Genomic DNA, 20,676 nt, shown 5'->3' with positions numbered 1-20,676 from the left:
CAGTTTTCAGACTGCGATGGTCTTATGCATCGTTACGTTTTAGCTAAATGTTCAACTTTCCTTTGACCTGAAACACAGAGTGCAGGGGAAACAGCGCCACCTATATGTTGGTCCCTGCTGTTAGTGATTAAAATGATTATTTTTTAAAGTGTGAGAAAAGGCCAGTGATTTAACTTTATTTTAAATATCAAAAGAAGAAAATCGAACAAAGACAACCAGAGTAAAATTTAAGCTTTGTCTTCTTCCTATTCCTTTATGAACCGGAACTGGAAGTTTTTTGTTTTAATGTTTAATTATTATGATGTATATATTCTTTTGTTTTCTTATTTTTCTCTGACATTTTACTTGTTTAAACTAAATAAAGATTTAATTTCAAATATAAAAGTTTTGTGTAAAATGGCCACAAAATAAAAAGCGGCTCATTTTAAAATTTTACTAAATTGCAATACAGTACACTCTGTTTTATTCTTGTTAGTTCTGTGATTGTATTTTCCTTTCTTTAATGTGATATATCACACCATAGGTTTTCTACTTCAAAATTAAATAAAGTTTGTTTTTTTAAAAGAAGAAAATTGACTAAATTAAATGACGTTTTTTCAACTCTGGCTTCCAACGAGATCAGCAGATGCTGATGGAAGTTGATTAATTCTTGATGTTTCATTTCTGTTTATCAGAACTGCTGCATAAATAAAGCTCAGATTGATTTGCTATCGTTCTTTCATGTTTTGGTTATTTTCTAAATCTTGAACCAGAAATGACAAAACAAAACCAATTTTCATTTTAAAATACAAAATTTAAAATTGCTCTCCCTTAGAGATAGGGTGAGACGCTCAGTCATCCGGGAGGGACTCAGAGTAGAGCCGCTGCTCCTTCACATCGAGAGGAGCCAGTTGAGGTGGCTCGGGCATCTGGTCAGGATGCCTCCTGGACGCCTCCCTGGTGAGGTGTTCCGGGCACGTCCCACCGGGAGGAGGCCCCGGGGAAGACCCAGGACACGCTGGAGGGACTATGTCTCTCGGCTGGCCTGGGAACGCCTCGGGATTCCCCCGGAGGAGCTAGAAGAAGTGGCCGGGGAGAGGGAAGTCTGGGCCTCCCTTCTGAAGCTGCTACCCCCGCGACCCGACCTCGGATAAGCGGAAGAAGATGGATGGATGGATGGATGGATGGAAATACAAAACATCAGATTGAAGTAAAAAATAACTCACAGATATAAAATTATATATTTTTTCCTCCTAATTTTAAAAACATCACCGCCCATATATGGCAGGCGTAAAATGTCTTTAAAATCACAATGCTTTAAAAACTGACACACCCAAGGTCTTCAAAATGTTATATTCATGCGTTTTTGTTTAGGAATATTTGCTTTGCAGTTTTAAAAAAGCGTCTCCCTGTTTTTTGAACGTCCAGCGACTAAAAGCTGCTGAGATCCTGCAGCGCCCCCTAGCAGCCTCCCTCCATCAGCAAACATCTCTGAGTCGTTTGTCTGAATTTTATGTAAAAGTGTTTGTTAGAAGTTTATTTTTTCTCTGAGCGGAATGAGGCTGTTACCTTACCAAAACCCAGGCACACCTTGTTTCTTTGAATCCTTTTTCTTTATTTGCACCTTTCGTTCGTCTTATGTGGTATTTCTTGCTCAGGCGCTGCCTTCTAATGGAAAAGCCCCATTTGGTTTTGATTTGAGCTACACGCTAGATCTGGTTGGTGTGTTTGATCAGACTCACGGCTGTGGCCTAGCAACAGTTTCTCAGAATCGTAAGTTTACACTTCAAACAAGAGCTCAACATCTCAGATCAGAGCTGCTGATTTAATACAGCTCACAAATATTATCAGACAGTTCTAGAGAAATCTTTTTTCTATTTCAGACACGAGACAGAAATATGAAGTTGGTTCCTGAATTAGTCAAATAGATCTGAAAATTTTCACAATGTCTCATTTTTTCAGAATTTTAGTCATCTAACGACATCACATGAAAACGCTTGTGAGTGTTTACTTTTACAGAGCAACAGTCAAAAATCAGAGATAGATTTGTTCTTCTGATTCTTTATAAAATAATAAGATATAATAATAAAAAATAATAATAAATTATAAATAGTCAATCTGATGTTGGTGAAAATCGTCAGGAACAACCAAAAGACAATCTATCCAAACCTCGTCCACCTTTCCTTATAATTTACTTGGCCCCAGCCTCGTCTGTGCCGTGTGAGATTTTCACGTTATGATACATGTTCACGTTATTTATTGACTGCATCTAAAGATAAAGATATTTTAAATTTACTTGTAGGGTTTTTGATGTCCAGCAGGGTCAGTATTCAGTGACACCCTGTCAGTTTGGTGAAACGCTTCATGACGTCTCATTAATCCATCACTACTCATCCCAATTCTTGGCCACACCCTCAGTGTCTCGTGGCTCCGCCCACTTTGGTGACATTTTTAAATGGGTCTGGAGGCGGGGCTAAGCTTTCACTAGTGGGCTAGTTACATTGTAAACTAATAACTGGAGAAGTTAAACTACTAATCCAGCAGAGGGCCAAGTCACAGATTGGAAGTATATAAATAATATGTTGGGACTACTGGTAGTTAACTCTTAATTACGGTTAGAAAGTTTTGATGGACCGGGTTTGGACCGGGTCAGATTATAATCCTTAGCCCCAATCTAAACTCCAGACCGCCTGCGACCTTTTGAGATCTCCTCTGAAACACTTAAGAGCTGAAACACCAAATGTACTTTAACATGTATTAATACCCACAGCTGAAACGTCGTGGCGTTAGCACAGAAGCTAGGATCTGGGTATTCAGCCAATCAGTGGCAAGGAAGACAAATGGCGCTTCTGGATTGGCTGCTTTGCAAACAGCAGCCGATGGCGCGTCAGCTAGCATAGCATCCGGGTTCTTCAGCTTCCCGAGTGTTGACAAGGTCAGAGTTCAGCCCCCCTGGCCCCCCTCCAGGTGAACCCGACAGTCTAGACCGGTTTCCGGATCCGCCTCCAGTCCTGCCTGGTGTCATTTCAGGCCTGTGTTTAGCTGTTGACCACGCCCTGCCGCCGCTCTCAGACCTGCGGCGGGGCGCTCATTTGTCTCCACGCGTTAATGTTTGTGTCGTTTTTTCATTCAGTCCTCCATGGCTCCTCTGTTCCCACACTGCGCCCAGAGGTCGGTAAGCGGCTCAGCGTTTCAGCGGCTGGAAATCCCCCCAATGCGCACAATGAGGCCAGATATGATACCTCAGCACTGCAGGCAAGGGAGGCAGCCGGGGACAGCGCCGCTGCCTGGGAAAATCCTGCAGGAAATGCGACCAATTGTTGGCGATTGTATGGAGCGGCATTCTGATATGTGTTGAATAGGAAAGACAAGCACACCTAGCGCTGATCACTGCTGCTGTTCACAGCCTGTGAGTCATCTTGGTTTTGTGGATTGCTGTTTTTTCTTCAGTGGTGGCGTTTCTCGCCTCTGCAGCTCGCATGTAGCATCGCATGTTGACATTACTCAGAAAGCACCTGCTGTTCTAACCATCGCAGCTCTGGCTGTCGGGATGTGGCAGAGGAGCTAAAAATACAGATCAGTTTATTAATATGTCTTTGATTAAGGCAGTGAGGAAGATTAGCAAACCAAACCACTGGAGGCAGAAGGACGAATGTTTTCACGTTACATTAAAACTATTTTTACCCTGATTTTATTCACATTTATCTGATTAATCATTAGTTGGAGGGAAGTCCTCCGTTCTGCTGGAAGCTGAACCTCCATCCAGTTACAATGAATCTAAGTTAGCAGCTCTATTCACTTTATTTCTATAATAACAGCAATGATGGTCTTGAGGAAAATCATCCACTTTGGAGTCAGTTGGTGTCAAACATTCACTGCTGCTGAGCAAGCATGTGGCGACAGTGGGCAGCCTGGGACAGAGCCAGGTTTAAACAGGTGTTGGCAGCATCATGTCAGGTAACCGGGTCCAGAGCGGTCCAGGACCAGAGCGGTCCGGGTCCAGAGCAGAGCTGGTCCGGGTCCAGAGCAGGTCCAGAGTGGGTCCAGAGCAGAGCGGGTCCAGAGCGGGTCCAGAGTGGGTCCAGAGCAGAGCGGGTCCAGAGCGGTCCGGGTCCAGAGCGGGTCCAGAGTGGGTCCAGAGCAGAGCGGGTCCAGAGTGGGTCCAGAGCAGAGCGGGTCCAGAGCGGTCCGGGTCCAGAGCGGTCTGTCATGCAGCTCAGACAGAAAGCCGGGCGGTCCAGAGCGCCATGCGTTTGCTCTCCACATCACATATCTGCCAGGACTGAGGCCTCACACAGACGTCCCCACTGCCATCAGAACCAGAACCTTTCACAAGCCATCTTTCTTCACCGCGCTCAGGGAGAAACCTTGAAGGAGAGAAGGTTCGTCTTTAGAGAGACGGGTTGCTTTTCTGAGAAATCTGCTGGGAAATGTTATTTCTATTCGTCCTTCATGTGGTCTAAAGCTCCTCTTACACCATGTTTGCAAAATAGTTTCTTGCAAAACTAGTTTTACTTTTGATTTTACACCGGCAGCTTGACTTTAATGAACAAATAAAACCAGTGAATAAAATCAGGCAGGATTTTTTCATTTTAGCAGCAGTTTGTCTCCAAACCTTTAAGCAAAGTGACTGATGTAGCTGGAACTGATCAAATGTGGACTTTGCAGAGTTCTGTTGAGAACAGGATCTGTTTTTGCTCTGGGCCGATGGAGGCTCGTTAATGTCTGACTATTTAAAACCTGAATTATCATCAGTGTTCTGTTGGAAACTAACCTGTTTTCACAGCATCTGTTGTTAGGACGTGAGCGTCGGTCGTCTGATTCGGTTAGAGTCGACTGATCTCAGAGGAGTCAGAGAACAGCTGCTGTCTGAGCAGAGGACCTTCAGTCTGCAGGTGGCGCTCTTCCTGACGAGTCCAAAGTTACACCAAAGGGCTGAGTTCAGGCTGCCGAATGTGACGAGTAGCCAATCAGAAAGCGAGTTCCTGAATCCAGATGACCCAACAACTGTCATGGTGGACGTTGGAGACGGACTCTCTGGGGGGAATGTTGTTTCACTTTGACTCATTTCCTAATAATAACTATAACTTTAGTCATAAAGGACTTTCACTCAAAGTGCTGAAACAACTATAGGTACAAAATTAAGACGCATAAGACAAAGTAAACAAGTGAGTCTTTAGGTTTTCTTCAGAAACCTCCACAGAACATGGCTGCCTGGAGGGAGAAAGGAAAAAGCAGACTCTCCAAACATTCTTCTTAAAAGAGATTGAGATCAGAGAATATGGAGATGAAATGTACAGGTGAGGAAGACCAGACTGATATGAAGGCACCAGGTCATTTCAGAGTCTGGAAGGTGAGCAGTAAGACCTTAAAGTCTACTGGGACCGGACCAGGCAACCAGTGAAGGGATGGCGCTGCTGGACTAAACATTTCACAGTTTTGGACAAAATACGAGCGGCGACATTTAGAACATTCTGCAGACCTCAAACTTTTCTCCAGTAAACCAGAGGGAAAATGTGTGTGATTTTGAATGATGAAACTTTTTGTGATGATCCTGAAGCGATGAAAAGCATTCCTTGTCACTTTTTCTCATGAGACTCAGAGGACAGCACCTGTTTGAAGCACTCATTCAACGTCTTCATCCTGTCGCTGCTTGTTATGACGCAGTCATTGATTTTCAAGGTAAAATTTTGGGACAGCTAGTGAAGTTTCTGAGGCCTGATAACCGTTAAATCTGCCTCATCAGCACTAAGAAACAGGAAATTATTGATAACCAGACCCTAATCGCAGAGACAATCAGCACAATTACCAAAGACGCATAGCAGCAGATCATCAGTGTAACGGTGAAAGCAGAAGGAGTAATCTGATTACTCAGTGTTTCAGCGTTCCTCTAAAGCAGCGGACCGGGGGGGGGGAGTGGTGTGCCGCAGCACTCCGATGTTGTTTTGTTACTCATTCTGCTGCAAGTTAGCTCAATTTTGACGCGCAAGACGTAACCGGTAAAATCCGGTTTAGGATTTTCAAAATAAAACATCCGGAAGTAGTTAATTGTTTCTTGCGCGGCCCAGTACCAATTGGTCCGCGGACCGGTGGTTGGGGACCACTCCTTAAAGAATATTAGAAAATCATGAGCTGAACTGCAGGTGGTTGGTTTACTCTGTGAGTTGTCTCTCTGTGTCCAAGTCTAAAATTGTGCGTATTGGTCATAATGAGGAATGAGAAATATTCATGGCAGTATTCAGCAGCTTCATCAGTTTCATGTTTTCGTAGCATGTTACAGCCCTGGTGTGTGTTGGTGTGTATCGTCTCTCTGCAGAACGTAAACTCGCTGAGCTAAACTTGTAAGCTAACCTCCAGCTCACTTTGCAGACGAAGGAATGTACCGACGTTCCCTTCTGATAAGGAGAAAGACATATTGCAAGACCAGGACAGAGGCAGGAAGAGGCTGCAACTATTTTGGTTGATCAGTCCAATTGCACCGGACGACTGGAGACGACTGCCATCAACTCCCATCCTTCATCCTTTCTCCAGGAGCTCTGATTGTTCAGGGATCCTCTGCCACACAAGCCGCCGTCTCCAACAAGGCCTCCGTTATCTTAAACCTGGAGGGTGGCAGCGCTGCGGCTAAATTTAAACCCAAAAAGACGTTGGAAAAAAAGAGATGATGTCAGGTTTTTTGTTGTAAAGGACAATCTCCTTTGTTTCTGGGATATAATGATGGTTTGATCTAACAATGACTGCTTTTAGGAAAGGGTGGGATGACATGATGAGAGGACGGGAATGTTGGCCTCGGACTTTTTATAAACGTTGATGTAAATATGGAAAGATTTATGTGGAAACAGAAGCACTTGTTTGGAAAAAAAGCTACTGGAAAAGGAAGTGTGTCATATCTTCTGCAGCTTGCAGCAAAATCCCTAAACGATCCCTGAACTCTGAACTGACCCCTGATCAGGTGCAGCGAGGTGTTTTCATGGTTTTACTGCATGTTACAGAAACCTTCCAGGCAGAGGAGCGAGCGTGTGAACCCAGTAACACCATGAGGCCATGCAGATATTTATTGCACTGACAGAAGCACATGCGCTCATGAATACTAGAAATGGGAGGAGAATGAACGTATGTTACAGGAAATGTGTTCTTGTTTTAGTTTTACTGGTAGACCAGGTCTCTGGCTGCATCTTTCTAACTGACTTCAGGTCTGAATCCCTCAGGGACCAAACATTCACTCAGCTAAAGCACCTAAACATCCAGACTGCTTCACATCTGAGACAGTAGAGGCATGAGCAAAATCAGAAGTAACGTGTTTTTATGGATTAGCTGGGTGCTAAGCTCAGGTCTCTGCAAGTTTAGATTATGGACATTGGGAATATTCAGACCAGATTGAAACTAGAGCTGCAAGTCAAACCAGATGAAGCCCTGACTGCATGAACTACCATCAAACCTCCGTCTCACACGCACACCCATGCAGCTGTGAATACGAGCGCAGTACCTAGAAGCAACATGCGAGCAGTCTCAGCGCGTCGTCCTAACAGTTGCCCCGGCAGACTTCAGGGGCCTCTGCAGCCCACATGTCGCCCACGCGTTCCTGTTGCTGCGCTCGTCTTACCGACTGCTCCGCCTGAGCCAGCTGGTGACAGCAACACTTCCTCTGCTGAGCCACCCTGCTCTGCTCTCACCATCTGCAGCAACTGGCCAAAGCGTCAGGTTACCCACACCACTGGAGACCCACGATGCAGAGGACACACACACACACACACAGAGCAGCTCCAGTTGTGATGCCATATGTGGAGGTGCAGAGACATCCAGATTGTTTATTGGGCTTCAAGATGCAGAAGAGCTGCAGACGGCTCACTGTTCCTGGAAGGACCTGAAACACTCAGTGTTTTAGAGCTTGATTAGCGACTCTGAGGAGTTTAGGCAGGGAACGGATCCCAGAAGGAAGGGAAAGGGGAAAAAGTTACACAATAATATCAGAACATGTCAAGTATTTTCCTCTTTTTCCAAATGTTTTAATGAAAGAACAGAATTGTATGAAAAGTAGTTTGCAGGATGGTAGCAGAATACACACACACCCAAGTACACCCCCCCTCCCCCCCACACACACAATTTTCTTTCTAAGATCTGTGTTACAAACAAACTCATTGGCATTTCTTTTTAATTCAATTAATGTAAAGAAATACTGACCATATTATAACAGCAAATATTTAAATTCCTTGATAGAGGTTGCAGTTTTAAAACCAGCAGAAAAAGGTTGAACATTTTCCCCATGTTTGGATAAAAGCGTGCATCCCTGACATGTCAAATTACGCTGCTGAGAGACAAACGTGGGATTTTTCAGCTTACATGCATTTAAAGAGGAACAAATGATTCCTTTAGTTGTTCCCATCCAAATAAGGGAAAATTGGTCTGTTGGATCAACAGCCAATTATTTCTTCCAGAGCTTGTAGTGAAAAAAACACACATATGATTTACTTAAACAATTTAAAGTTTAAAGATGTGATCATACATGAACAACCCAATCAGGAAAGAAATTAAAATTAATGCTTTGAAATCGGCCAATGAGAACACAGGCAGGGTTTTTATTTTGTAGCTTTCAGCAGCTCTGCTCTCTCTCATTTGGGCTCAAAACACAATCAGTTACAAAGTTTTCATTTCCAGCGAATGACCCAGAGGTCATGATCCCCATTACAGATATGAAGCCATCCATAAGACATTGTTGGAGGTCAAAATTAGGGGCAATAAATGTTTATGGTGGAAGAAAGTCACTAGCCTCCGTCTGACTTTTTCTTATTTCAAAACAAAGTGCAACAGAACATGTTCCTGTTTTTCTGCTTTTGAAGAGCAGAAACGATGGTTTGAGTTGTGATGCATTTAATGATCGCTGGTCAGAGCCAATCAGGAGAAACTGGTTGATTTCAATCTGATTGTGTAATCAGTGCATCACTAAAACTTTTCAGCCTCCAACGGAGACCAGCGTGAGGAGAGGGGCAACGTCAGTCCCACCTGGAGTGATGCCTTCAGGCGCTCCGAGTTCAGCTCGGTGCTTAGAGACAGCGCCCCCGCTGGTGGTGAGTGCTGTCAGAGCGCAGCACTGGCATGTGGCTGCATGGTATCCTTGGGAAAGTTTGCAGCTTGCTCTCCCACTGTGGATCATAGCTGGGGACAAATACCACATGGAACTGAGAGGAAGCCCGGCGGAGGGAGCACAGCCACAAGCACACAGGAATGTTTCACTTCAAAAGGAAAATGTTCACAGCCATCTCTCCAAGTCCATTTATCCCTTTACTCCTGTTTCAGAAGATCTCTGCTATGCGTACCTCAGTTCAATATGTGCTTGAGATAACCAGTGTTTACCAGCAGGGATATCAAAGCTGCTGTGTTCCACCTGGAGGGTCGGCCCGCCTCTGTGCCGATGAGGCGGCGAGTCGCTGGGCTTACCGTCGAGACGCAGCGAGGAAACCATGAATCAGAAAAAACAAAAGAAACCATGCAAGAGTCAATAAAAAAAAACCCAACATAAAACCAGTATATGTGAAAACCAGTAAAAACAAAGTCATATATCATGTTTTTGTCTGGTGTAAAAACAGGAAATGAAGTCTGTAACAGATGGGATCAGTAGAATAATAATTTTTAAAAAATGTTTCACATGTCCCGCCTCGACATTCTAGGTATGCCGTATGAAGAAGCTGGTTGGCTACGCAGCTCTAAGATATCTGGGATGGTTTCCTAATTAATTGATTCATTTTATTAAATCAGAGTTGCCTCTAGCAGCAAATAGACAGGTTACATAAGGAAATGAACCTGTGTTGGTATGACCTTTGACCTTCTGGATCATACAAATTTGAAAGTGTGTGTTTGAAGACAAAAGTTTCAGTCGCGTTATTTTAACGTGTGAAAGTGTCGCCATTTCAGATGGAGCCGTGTTGCAGAGACTCGGCTTTACGTTGTGGATGTGGCCAGTGGTTCGTTGGGTCAGAGTGATCGGCCGGCAGTCTGATGTGTGGCGGCACGCTCCGATCTGCCATGATCAGAGATGGGTAGTAACTAGTTATATTTACTCGATTACATTTACTAGAGTAACTTTAAAAGAAAGAAAATCTTTTAGGAGTATTTTTAACTACACTGTACTTTTTACTTGATTAATTTCATTATGAAGTATCGCTACTCTTACTTAAATAAGATTTCTGGATTTTCTTCCTAATCAGCTGAATGAAAAACAAACATGTTTTATCCGAAAATTCACCCAACACAGACACACACCTGAAGTTTTTGTTAAAGTTTCAGAAGTTTTACATTGAAAGAAACAGATTTGGAAATATTTTTATTTTGCCTGATTTTGTTATTGTTTGTTACTTATGAGTTATTCTAACTTTTGTCCTTAAAATGCTAAAATTTCCACTTAACTTTATATTTCTGTCCAACTGATGTCATTTTTAAATATTAAATTATTGATAATTTAATCTGTTACTCAGTACTTGAGTAGACTTTTTACCAAATCCTTTTTACTCTTGATTGAGTAATTTCTTGGTTGGCTACTTTTTACTTGAGTAAAAATATGATGAAGTAGTACTCTTATCTGAGTACAGTTTCTGACTACTCTGGGCACAGCAGGAAGGAAGGAGGTGTTGATGTCATAAGCTGCCTCCTCCTTTAACATCCTACCTCACCGACCAGCAGACTAAAGCCTAGAAAAGTCTGGAGATGTAGCACCTCGGTACCAAACGGCTCCATGATCAATAGAATTTGGTCTTTGCCATGGTGAGTGTTATTTCATACTGTTTTAAGATGCTAGCAGCTAGCTGGCTATACTGTCAACAAACAGGGAACCTTCTTAAGAGCGACGCTAGCCGTTACAGAGCAGCTAACGAGCTGCTAAAATGTGATATTTAATAATAATGTTGATTCCACATCTTACCATGATCATGTTCCGTTTCCACTGATCACCTCCGACTGGAACCAGTAAAGGCTCCTGATACTGGGAGCCCAACCGACTGATCCAACATGGCGTCTCTTCCTTTAGCTTCCTCCGCTGCTGTTCTTGAAGAAATGCCTCCGATTTGAGCTTCAGTTGATGGTGGTTGAGGTCCAGTGAGTCCCAGCTGTTTGAGTAACGGTACCAAAAGAGCTGGGACAGCCTGGAAAGTCCCGCATTAGCCTAACAATTAATACTAAGCGTTTAAACGAGCGTTTAACGGCGACCTGGTGGCTAATAAAGCTACAAAAAGCAGGCAGGACAGCTAATAGCGAGCTGCCGATGAAGTGGCTCTGCAGACTCTCTTTGTTCGGTGAGCTTTTTAAATGTTTCACAAATATCTGGTTTCCTTTTTTGTTCATTGTCTTTTTTTTCAGAAGATAAATTCAGATAAATAAAATTAGATGAAACTGTATAACTTACAATAGTCTCATCCTTTATTGTAGTGGTTTAATTTGATGGTGAAAAATATTTTCTAAAAGAGCTTTAGAGATGTTTTTACCATCTTGTTCCCTGTGTGGGGCAGCCATATGAACTTTAGTTCCCGTTCTGTCTTGTTTGTCTCGGTTTCAGGTTTTAATCATTTCTCTGACTGCAGAAAAGGGAACATTTAGGGGAAGTCCATTTGCTCACAGCCATGTCCTGACTTATGAAAATCAACAGACATCTGTTTCACCTGTCTTTCCCCTTTTGGAGAGTGACCAAAAGTAGTAGACCATAATTAGACTCATCTGTCTCATAATTAGAATGCTGTGTATTGAAATAGGAAGTCATGGAGGTTCCTTGATACTTTGGGCCCAGTCAGTGTGTCACCAGTGAAAACAGGTTTTTAGTGTAGCAGTCCTGAACTCAGACTGAGTTTAAAGACTAAAGGCTCAGCAATCCAACCCGAATGTTCTGGATCAGCATTACCAGAGAAGTGTCATTTAACATTTCTACCTTTGGAGCCCAGAGACGGGTCGACTGACCTGAAGGATCCCAGATCTCTTTTGCTTACACTTTTTGCATGATTTTCCACTCCTACCTTCTGGCCTGACGGTCAATGGCCACATTTACAATTGAAGAAGGGATGCTGATTTGAGCCATCAGATACGTCAGTTTGGACTCGGGGTCTTTTGACCCTCTTTCGGGACTTCAGGGGGGGAGGTCGAAAACCCTGGTAATTCTATTAAAGCAGTTGATTGGTGTGTTTTATAATCTTCTGATTTGGTTATGAAGACACTTAGTTGTTGAGTTATTGTGTTGGGAAGAGAAATCTTCACCAGCTGACCGCCTGGTTAGGCTCTCAGTCCTTCAGTCTCTCAAGCACTGGTATTTCTAGTTTTATATTTGCATTATTAGTCATAACTTAACCTGGAAACAAACATAATAGTCATTTGCAATGCATTTGAATAAAAGTTTGGTTTGACTTTTTTAAGATGACTTTACAGGATTGAGTCGTCTGCAGTCTGTTCAGTGTTTCTGTGAGCTGAGGAGTTTTCTGGAGGGGAAGAACAGAAAAGAGACTTTTTGCTGATTCATTTCAACATTTATTCCAACTTAATGAGTGAACCGACACAGTAAATAGTATTTAAATATGCATTTTCAACACATTTCATCTGTGGCGTTTTAAATCTGAACCATATTTCCCTGATCTTCATGCATTGTGATATTAGTTTTTGATTTAGCACAACTTAGTAGATTTTCACTATTTAATTATTCAAAATATTTGATCTGTAAATTACTTTTAGTGTAAATTTTCCTTCTAGCTATATCATTTATCAAAGTTGATTCACTTTATTTTGTGAAGTTGCTTTAAGTCAGTATCATGCGTTTAATCTTTCAGTAAAATTAGAAAGTGATTATGTGTCTAATAATGTTCCCCTCCAGTCAGACTGGCTGCTGGTTGAAGTAGCAGGCGCTCGCTGTCCTACTTTGTACATCAGGTTGGTCAGATGACACATAAACTGGTTGTGTTGTGTGCAGAGGGAAACTGGGTTAGCTTAGAAAGATCAGAAGTCTCTGTGAGGATTCTCATCAATCTACCTTCATTCACACAGTTCATCTTTTACTGGGAACATCACGCTAACGGTGTGCTGCGGACGCCTCCATCTTTATTTCTAGATCTGTCTGCAGAAACATCAGGCTCTGCTCTGGAGTCCAGAACCAATCTACAGCTGAAACCAGATATTCACACTTTTCCACAAACTGACATTAAACCAAACACAACTCTTTCTGTTTCAGGTCAGTTTCTATTTGCTTTATTTTCTGTAGAATCAGAAGTATTTTGTGTAATTGTCCTTTAAACTGCACAGCTGGATTAAGAAACTCGCGGCGCTGCTGTAATTTGGACCCGTTTCTCCTGACAGAACCGGCTGAACCGGCTCAGGTTTTCCTCCTGGACTCTGGACCCAGATGGAAACATCAGGAGGGCATCGGTTCTGTGAAGTGCACTGGTTCCTCCTGCAGCTAACATGACGCTGCCACCGCCGTGCTTCACAGTATGGATGTGGTTCCTGTTTTTCCTCTGGATGTAACGATGGTGGTTATGTCCAAACCGTTCCACTTTAGTCTCATCGGACCTCATGTCTGTAGAAATGAAGATCTTTGTTCCTTTGGACATTTGAAAGGTTTTTCTGTTTGTGTTGGAGTAATGGCTTCCTCCTGGCTGAGCAGCCTTTCAGCTCATGTTTGACTGTGGATAATGACTCTGACTCACCTGTTCCAATTAGAAGAAAGTTACAAAAAACAAGCCACGTTCTCATTAGGGTTTCTGGCTTTTATCAAATAGAAATCATGTTGGTGATTCTGACCGGAAACAGGAGAAATTTGCTCTGATTTAACTTCAGACACTGAGAATAAAATGTGTGTTTTTGTTGGGTGTGTGTGTGAAGTTCTGGAGCGTATGTAAACATGTGGCCTCAGCTGTTGGTTGTCGGGTTTTAGTTTTGAACCCGGCTGCGTTCGGCCTCATGATCAGCCCTGATTCCCAGTTTTCCTGTCATTCCCGCTCCAAGTGGCAACTCTGCTGGAATCCACTCCTGCTGCTGCTGACCTTAACTGGAACCAGTTTGGGTCTCATTTCTCTCTCTTTTGTTAAAAACGGTCAAATTATGGATTTTCCTGGCACATGTGCTGTTTGTGATGGTGCGATGCTGCGGTGGAGCGGCTCCACCGCAGCATCACAGTTCATCACAAGTTGAGTTTGACGTTCGAAGTTGCTGACTCGTCGTCGTTCTGTAAGAACGCTCCAACGCCTGGATGAGACGCCGCCGTCTCCTCTGATGATTAGCGCATGCACCACGGCTGAAATATGAATATATCTCGCTATGAATTTAATGACTTATTATCTGAACAAACTAATTAACAAATTAATTCACATGTGATTTTGAATCACCAAAATTGTGAAATAGTTTTTTTTACATCAGCAGAATACTGACAACTTTTACTCATTTGAAATGGAAACGCAGCTTCTGATCGGCCTCTGTCTCTTTAAGAAGCTGCGCCTTCAGCATGTCATCATCGCCATGCTCCTCCATGATGCTTAATACTTCACCACTCAATGTCTGGGGTCTGCTACTGTAAATCTGCTTAATGGTGACCCCAGAGGTCAGGGCATTTCCTGCCTCAGAGGTCAGTTGTTGGGATACTTCCTGCCCCAGAGGTCAGGGCATTTCCTGGCTTAGAGGTCAGTTGTTGGGGTACTTCCTGCCCCAGAGGTCAGAGGTCAGGGCATTTCCTGCCTTAGAGGTCAGTTGTTGGAGTACTTACTGCCCTAGAGGTCAGGGGTCAGGGTGCTTCCTGCCTCAGGGGTCAAAGTGTAGCTGTGAGCTGGATGCTGATGCATGTGTGGGGTCAGAGGTCAGAGTGTAGCTGTGAGCTGGATGCTGATGCATGTGTGGGGTCAGAGGGGCGGTGATGAAGAGCAGCCTCCTCTTCCTCTGGTGGTTGAGGAGTTGCTGCTGCTCAGTCGTCCATCAGACTTTTGGCTTCTGGAGGAAAAGGAAAAGCTTTCATGAACACCAGCGGCTGGCTGGGGTTGGGGAAGGCGCACCCCCCGTCCTACGCCGCTCCCCGCTCAGACCCGCTGCTCTTAAACACGATGCTGGGAAAGAAGACTTGCCCTTTGACCCCCGGCCTTTCTCCCCTCCAAACTCTTAACAACAAAAGGCAGATGAAGCCAAACGGGCAGTTAGCAAAGATTAGGGAGCAGGTTTGTGAGTTCCACCTCTAGTGTGTGTGTGTGTCGGCGTGTGTGTGTGTGACAGGGAGATGCCATCTAGATGTTTTGGTTTGACAGTTGTTGGTGGTCCTTACCCCCCCATCGGCTCTCAGCTTATTTACAGGTCAATCCCCTCCAACGTGCCCTAAAGGTCACAATTCTGCTGTGAAAACTACCAACAGCTCTTTAGATCAAAGCTGTGCAGTTAGGATGGGGTATAGTCAAAGTTTTGTTGCATAAATAAATTTTTGCGCTCTGCAACATTTTGGTTCTAATGCTTCTTTCAAGCAGCAAACATCGTTTCCTTCCCGACGTCACAGAGACGAGTCGCTTCTTGCCGTTCAGAATCAGCAGTAGCAGATGCTAGCTTTAGCATCTGTTCATGCTAATTGCTAAAGCTAGCTCACATAAACCAAAGCAGGCAGTGGAGTCACATTCAGCAACACACAGCAGCAATTCCCAAAGTCCAGACTCTGAGCTGGATCCAGACTGTTGAGCCGAGGCGGTCCCTGTGGAGCACAGCGGCTGTGAGTGATCCAAGGAAATAATCCAGACTAACTGGCCCAGATGGTCCAACGACTTCCAAAAGCCAAAGTGATGCTAGTTTGGTGTTGTCATAACTTCCATTTTAGCATCAATAGCATAAAGGATATATAACTTCAGTTTTATCATAAGCGCTGTTTCAACATGACTCCCATTTTAGCATTACTTCTGTTTTTAATTCAAAGTAAAGGAAGGAGGAAATCACAGATTCTCCCATTGATGCGGTTTTAAACTTCTTACTTTACTGCAACTTTACTATAAATTCTAGTTTTTAAGTTTTTCTCTTGAATTCATGAGCTTGTCCACAAACAGAATCTGTCATTTTTAAACTATTATCACTTTAGGAGCTGAAAAACCAGAATACAAAGGTTGATGTTCAGAGACAGAAAAGGAAGCAAAATAATTTCAGGAGGGGAAATATTTTAGGTATAATAATGAATAGAGTCCTACGTTTATTTTGCATCTCTCAGACCAGGTTACAGTTCTTTCTAATATTTCCTGTTAGTTTAATCTTTTCAGATCTGATCTTAGCGTCAGACGCAGCAGCAGTCTACACTTTCCAGCTGATTGGATTAGCTGCTCGGCCCTTTAGTCTCAGCAGGAACCTGAGAAATGAAGTTTGAGATGATGCTGAGCGTGGGCAGCTGGGTGGCGATGAGTGGCGCCTCATTAGGTTTGTGTTTTCCGTCGCTGCTGCTTCAGAAGTCTGGTGATCAAATGTCTGGAACCGTCCCAGCGCTGCGTCCAGCAGCCTGTAACGGACCAGGTGGTCCCTCCGCCTGCTGCATCTGCAGGTTTCATATTGTCACCAATCTAAACAACTGACTGGTATTTAGCTTGGTTGCAAATGAAGCATTTTTGATCTCGTAGATGAATGAACTGATCTAAAATGTCAGTGAAATGTTTTATTTTCCATAGCAGAAACGTTTGGTTACTCCCCCCTGAGGAAATTCAGCCTAATCCTTCACCTTTGTGATGTAAAACTGGGAAAATGTGAAATGGTTTTAAAAACGGGAACCCTGCTCCACTGATCCTTTCAGGAATTTGTTTCCTCTGAGAATCTTTTCTGCTTCAGGCCTGAAGCCTCCAGAGAGTCCATTTGAATCACAAATGTTTGCAGGTTTTGGTCAGTTCTGGGGTCATAAAGCCTGGTGACAATGACTTTGACCCTGGGCCGCTGCAGGGCGTCGCCCGATGACCTCTGCTACGCGGAGCAGGACCGCTTACTGTGGAACGTCTCCAAGATTCTGATTGGCTCCAGAAACACCAGAAACGCTTTGGGGTCAGTTTCCTCACTGCCTGATTCTGACTGATCAGAGATCTACCGCCACTGAGCATGCTCAGTGAAAGCCCTGTTAATGAAATGAATTAGGGAAATGCCTAAAACCTGCAGTGTTGAAAATCACTGGATCAGACAAATGTGGAAAACACATATAAATCTGAAACATGTTAAAACATGAACATAAAACTGTCCCCAAAATGGAACTAATCATACAAACATACATTGTTGTCATCACTGCCAACATTATATGAGTATTTACATTGAGAATAATGTTGTTTACATCACAGAATTAAGACTATGAACTTACACGTTTGTCACTGTTTCATAAACAAAACAACCGAATTTCTTGTTGAAGAAAACCATTTTCTTGATGGCTCGTCCTTTGAGCATGTTTTCTGTCGCCATGTAGCGCTCCGTCAGAGAAAGGTCGCTGGCAACGGAAGGAAGGAAGGTCCTGATGAAACGTCATCAGGACCAAAATAACATTGACTCAGTGAATCTCTTCAACATTGGTTACTTGGCTAGAACTGGATGATGGTTTGATGGTTGATCCACCGTCAGTGGTCGACCTCAACCAAAAATCAACCATTCTGACTATCATTCAACGTTGAATCGCCTGCTATCTAGTAATAACGTCCCTGATTCTCAGATTCTGCCTCCGTTCTTAATCTGATCTCTGTGTTTCTTTCAGCTACTGAAGCATCTGGATTTTAAGGTTTGGCTTCGTCACAAATCAGCTCTGAGAAAAGAAGAGAGATGCGACTGAAAACAGAGAGAAGCAGCACCAGAAGGGCGGCTGGGCCCAAAGCCCTGGATGTGGTTTCTGGGTCGCCTGACCCCAGGCAGCGGACCTGAGGTCAGCTGGGAGAACAGCTCTGAGGTAAGACCAGTGACTGATGAACTGGGATTGGCTGGTGAACAGCTCCAGATGAGCTTATTCACTTCAGGAGGAGTTTATGAACTCGGTAGAGCTTTGGCCTCTGCAGGTCCCACCGTTACCCACTTGCTGGGCTCGGTTCTGCTGGGCTCGGTTCTGCTGGGCTCGGCTGTGTTCTCCACACAGACAGAACAAACCGACCAGCCATGGTGAAAAAACTCTTCCAATAGCTTCATGAGAGGAATAGTGCCGACCAGCGTGTGTAACATTCATAAATCTCTTGGATTCTCAGTGAAACGCTAAGAAGCTAATTAGCTTCAGCTGTCCTCCAGGGGTCAAATACGTGACCTTGTCCTGTCGTCCATTACTGGACCTGCCCTTCTGGTTATGACTGTTGGACCAGAACAGCATTTATGTTGATGTTCCTGGGATGTGATGATCGGCTCCTGATGCAGCAGTAATAATGACGTCATTAGATGAATCCAAACTGCTCCCTCTGGACAGGACCAGAACCGCCCCGCGTCCACAGGAAGTGCTCAGTGCATGGAAAACACCGCCGCACGCGTCAGCACGCCGACAGGAAGCAGAGCCGGGAGCCGCAAAGCTGCGACCCGACCTGACCCGACCCGGCGGAGCAAACCGCATTTAGCTGCAGCAGCTTTAAATAAACCGTCATAAAACACGAGACATAAATGGATTGGTCCCGTGTCACTTCCTGTAATGGCTGCAAGTCCAGTGAACTAATTTTAAAACCAGGCATTAATCAATGCTTTACTACAATCTACCTGCAATGCATGTGGCTAGTGTCAGCGTAAAGTCCTGACTGAATGAAAATCATTATAACTTATTTACGTCACGTTAACGAAGAACAGCTGAAAAGTTACCGGGTTTATCAACTGCGGTAGCAATTTCGCTCCAACTCCTCCTCTTGTCATTTCTATATTCTTTGCATGTTGAATAAACATTAATGTTGTTTCCACATATCATCTCTGATGTCCGCTGGACTTCGGGTTGTGCCGTGTCAGCTGTTTGGGATTCCCCTCCGTAATTTCCCCTCAGAAAGCACGGAGGGGAATCCGTGCTTTCTGATTGGCTGCCTGTCACATTCAACAGGTGGAGTTAAGGATCCCAGTCGATGGAGCGGCAACGACGATCTACCGTAACACACCACACACTACAGGATGATCGGTTATGAAATCGCAAGCGACAATCTTAGAACCAACGTTCTAAGATTGTCGTAAGGGGAAAATCGGGACAAAACTAAGTGTGAACTATTGCATCAGGTAGTCGATGTGCCCATCTTCTCTATTTAAATCTAATTATTACTGAAGGGCAACATAATATACAGACTTCATAATCTTTTGGTTGAATGCAGTATTTATTTCCACTTTGGCTTTATGTTGTTTAGTTTTTTTTTTCCAAGTAAGTTTTTTGTTAATGGAGACTGAGAATCCATTTTGTTTTTGTTTTTGGTTGTTGTGTTTATTTTGTTTATCAGTTCCAGTGTTAAGTGTTTTTTGAAAATAATGTGTATCTATCTTTGGCAGGAAATCGCATGCATTATTATGTCATTTCCATTAAATCAGTGTAAAAAGTGTAAAATATACTGATTTAATATCAGTGTAAAATATTCAAACAATATTATCGTTTATCGCAATAATTTTTGAAACAATTAATCGCTCAGCAAAATTTGTTATCATGACAGGCCTGGCTGAGATCAGTGAGACTGAACTTCTTCAGGATCCGTTTCTGAGGCGGTCTTTGTGTTTTTCCGGGTCAGCAGAGGTTCCGGTCTTTAATGATGACCTCTGACCTCAGCTGAGGCAGCGCGACCTGCCAGATGTGGTTTTGGTTCTTCTGGACATCCTGGGTAAGTCCAGGATGTCCAGAACCCTCCAGGTCGGCCTCCTGGAGGGTTCTGGTCCCGCTCCGGGTCAGGATTGATTTGGTTCTGGTCTCTGATGTCCTGATACACTTGAGCGTAATCTCTGCTCCGTCGGCTAGTGGAGCTGTTGTCGGTCAGTTTCCGTGGCAACGGGTCTGCGTGGCGCAAAGGAAGCCAGTAAATCTGAGTAGATTAGAGTTTTTCTTCTTCTGAGTCGTTTTCCTTTGCAGCTGCTGTAGTTTCTAACAGTTCAAGAAACCATAAAAACTGAACTGAAGAGAATGTTGTAATATTCATAACAGTGACCTCATCAGGCACCTGCAGGGGGCGAGGGGGGGCTTCTGCCCCTGCCCCTACTGCCCTTTTTGAGTTTTTTTTTATTTTTAATTTGTATCTGTGTGTCAGGAGCCTGCTTGGGCCCTCAACAATAATATCTAGCTAAATATAATAATTTAGCTAAATGAATGAGTCTGGCTGCCCTCGGTCTGATAAAGAAGATTCTCTGTTCCTCTGACTCCATGTTGTTCAGACACACAGGACCGAATCCATCTAACTACCTCTAACTAGTTACTACCTCCAACTACCCTTAGGGGCAAGATTTTTTACCCCAACATAAAAACTAATGTTGAAGTTAGAAAAACTGTTTCTGTCTTCATAATAGTGGGAGAAACTTCCTCACCCAAAATCAGAGAAACGTCTGGTTTGATTTCATCATTCTGCCCCAGGGCTGCACTAACTGCCCCAGTGCTGCACTAACTGCCCCAGTGCTGCACTAACTGCCCCAGGGCTGCACTAACTGCCCCAGTGCTGCACTAACTGCCCCAGTGCTGCACTAACTGCCCCAGTGCTGCACTAACTGCCCCAGGGCTGCACTAACTGCCCCAGGGCTGCACTAACTGCCCCAGTGCTGCACTAACTGCCCCAGGGCTGCACTAACTGC

The 20,676-nt window shown here is 43.8% G+C and overlaps 1 protein-coding gene across 2 annotated transcripts in view; it reads left to right on the top strand.

Annotated features, from left to right (window-relative positions):
* Positions 1-20,676, top strand: part of ccnd2a (cyclin D2, a) — a 116,660-nt gene that overhangs the window by 24,442 nt on the left and 71,542 nt on the right. For both annotated transcript variants that reach the window (XM_032546527.1, XM_032546518.1), the window contains exon 2: positions 17,666-17,854. In XM_032546527.1, coding sequence (XP_032402418.1) covers positions 17,789-17,854 — 66 coding nt within the window. In that variant the 5' untranslated portion in view covers positions 17,666-17,788. The remainder of the gene's footprint in view (positions 1-17,665; positions 17,855-20,676) is intronic.

Source organism: Xiphophorus hellerii, chromosome 2 (genome assembly GCF_003331165.1).
Source record: "Xiphophorus hellerii strain 12219 chromosome 2, Xiphophorus_hellerii-4.1, whole genome shotgun sequence".
NCBI classification, from domain to species: Eukaryota; Metazoa; Chordata; class Actinopteri; order Cyprinodontiformes; family Poeciliidae; genus Xiphophorus; species Xiphophorus hellerii.
This window is presented reverse-complemented; position numbering and strand designations above follow the sequence as displayed.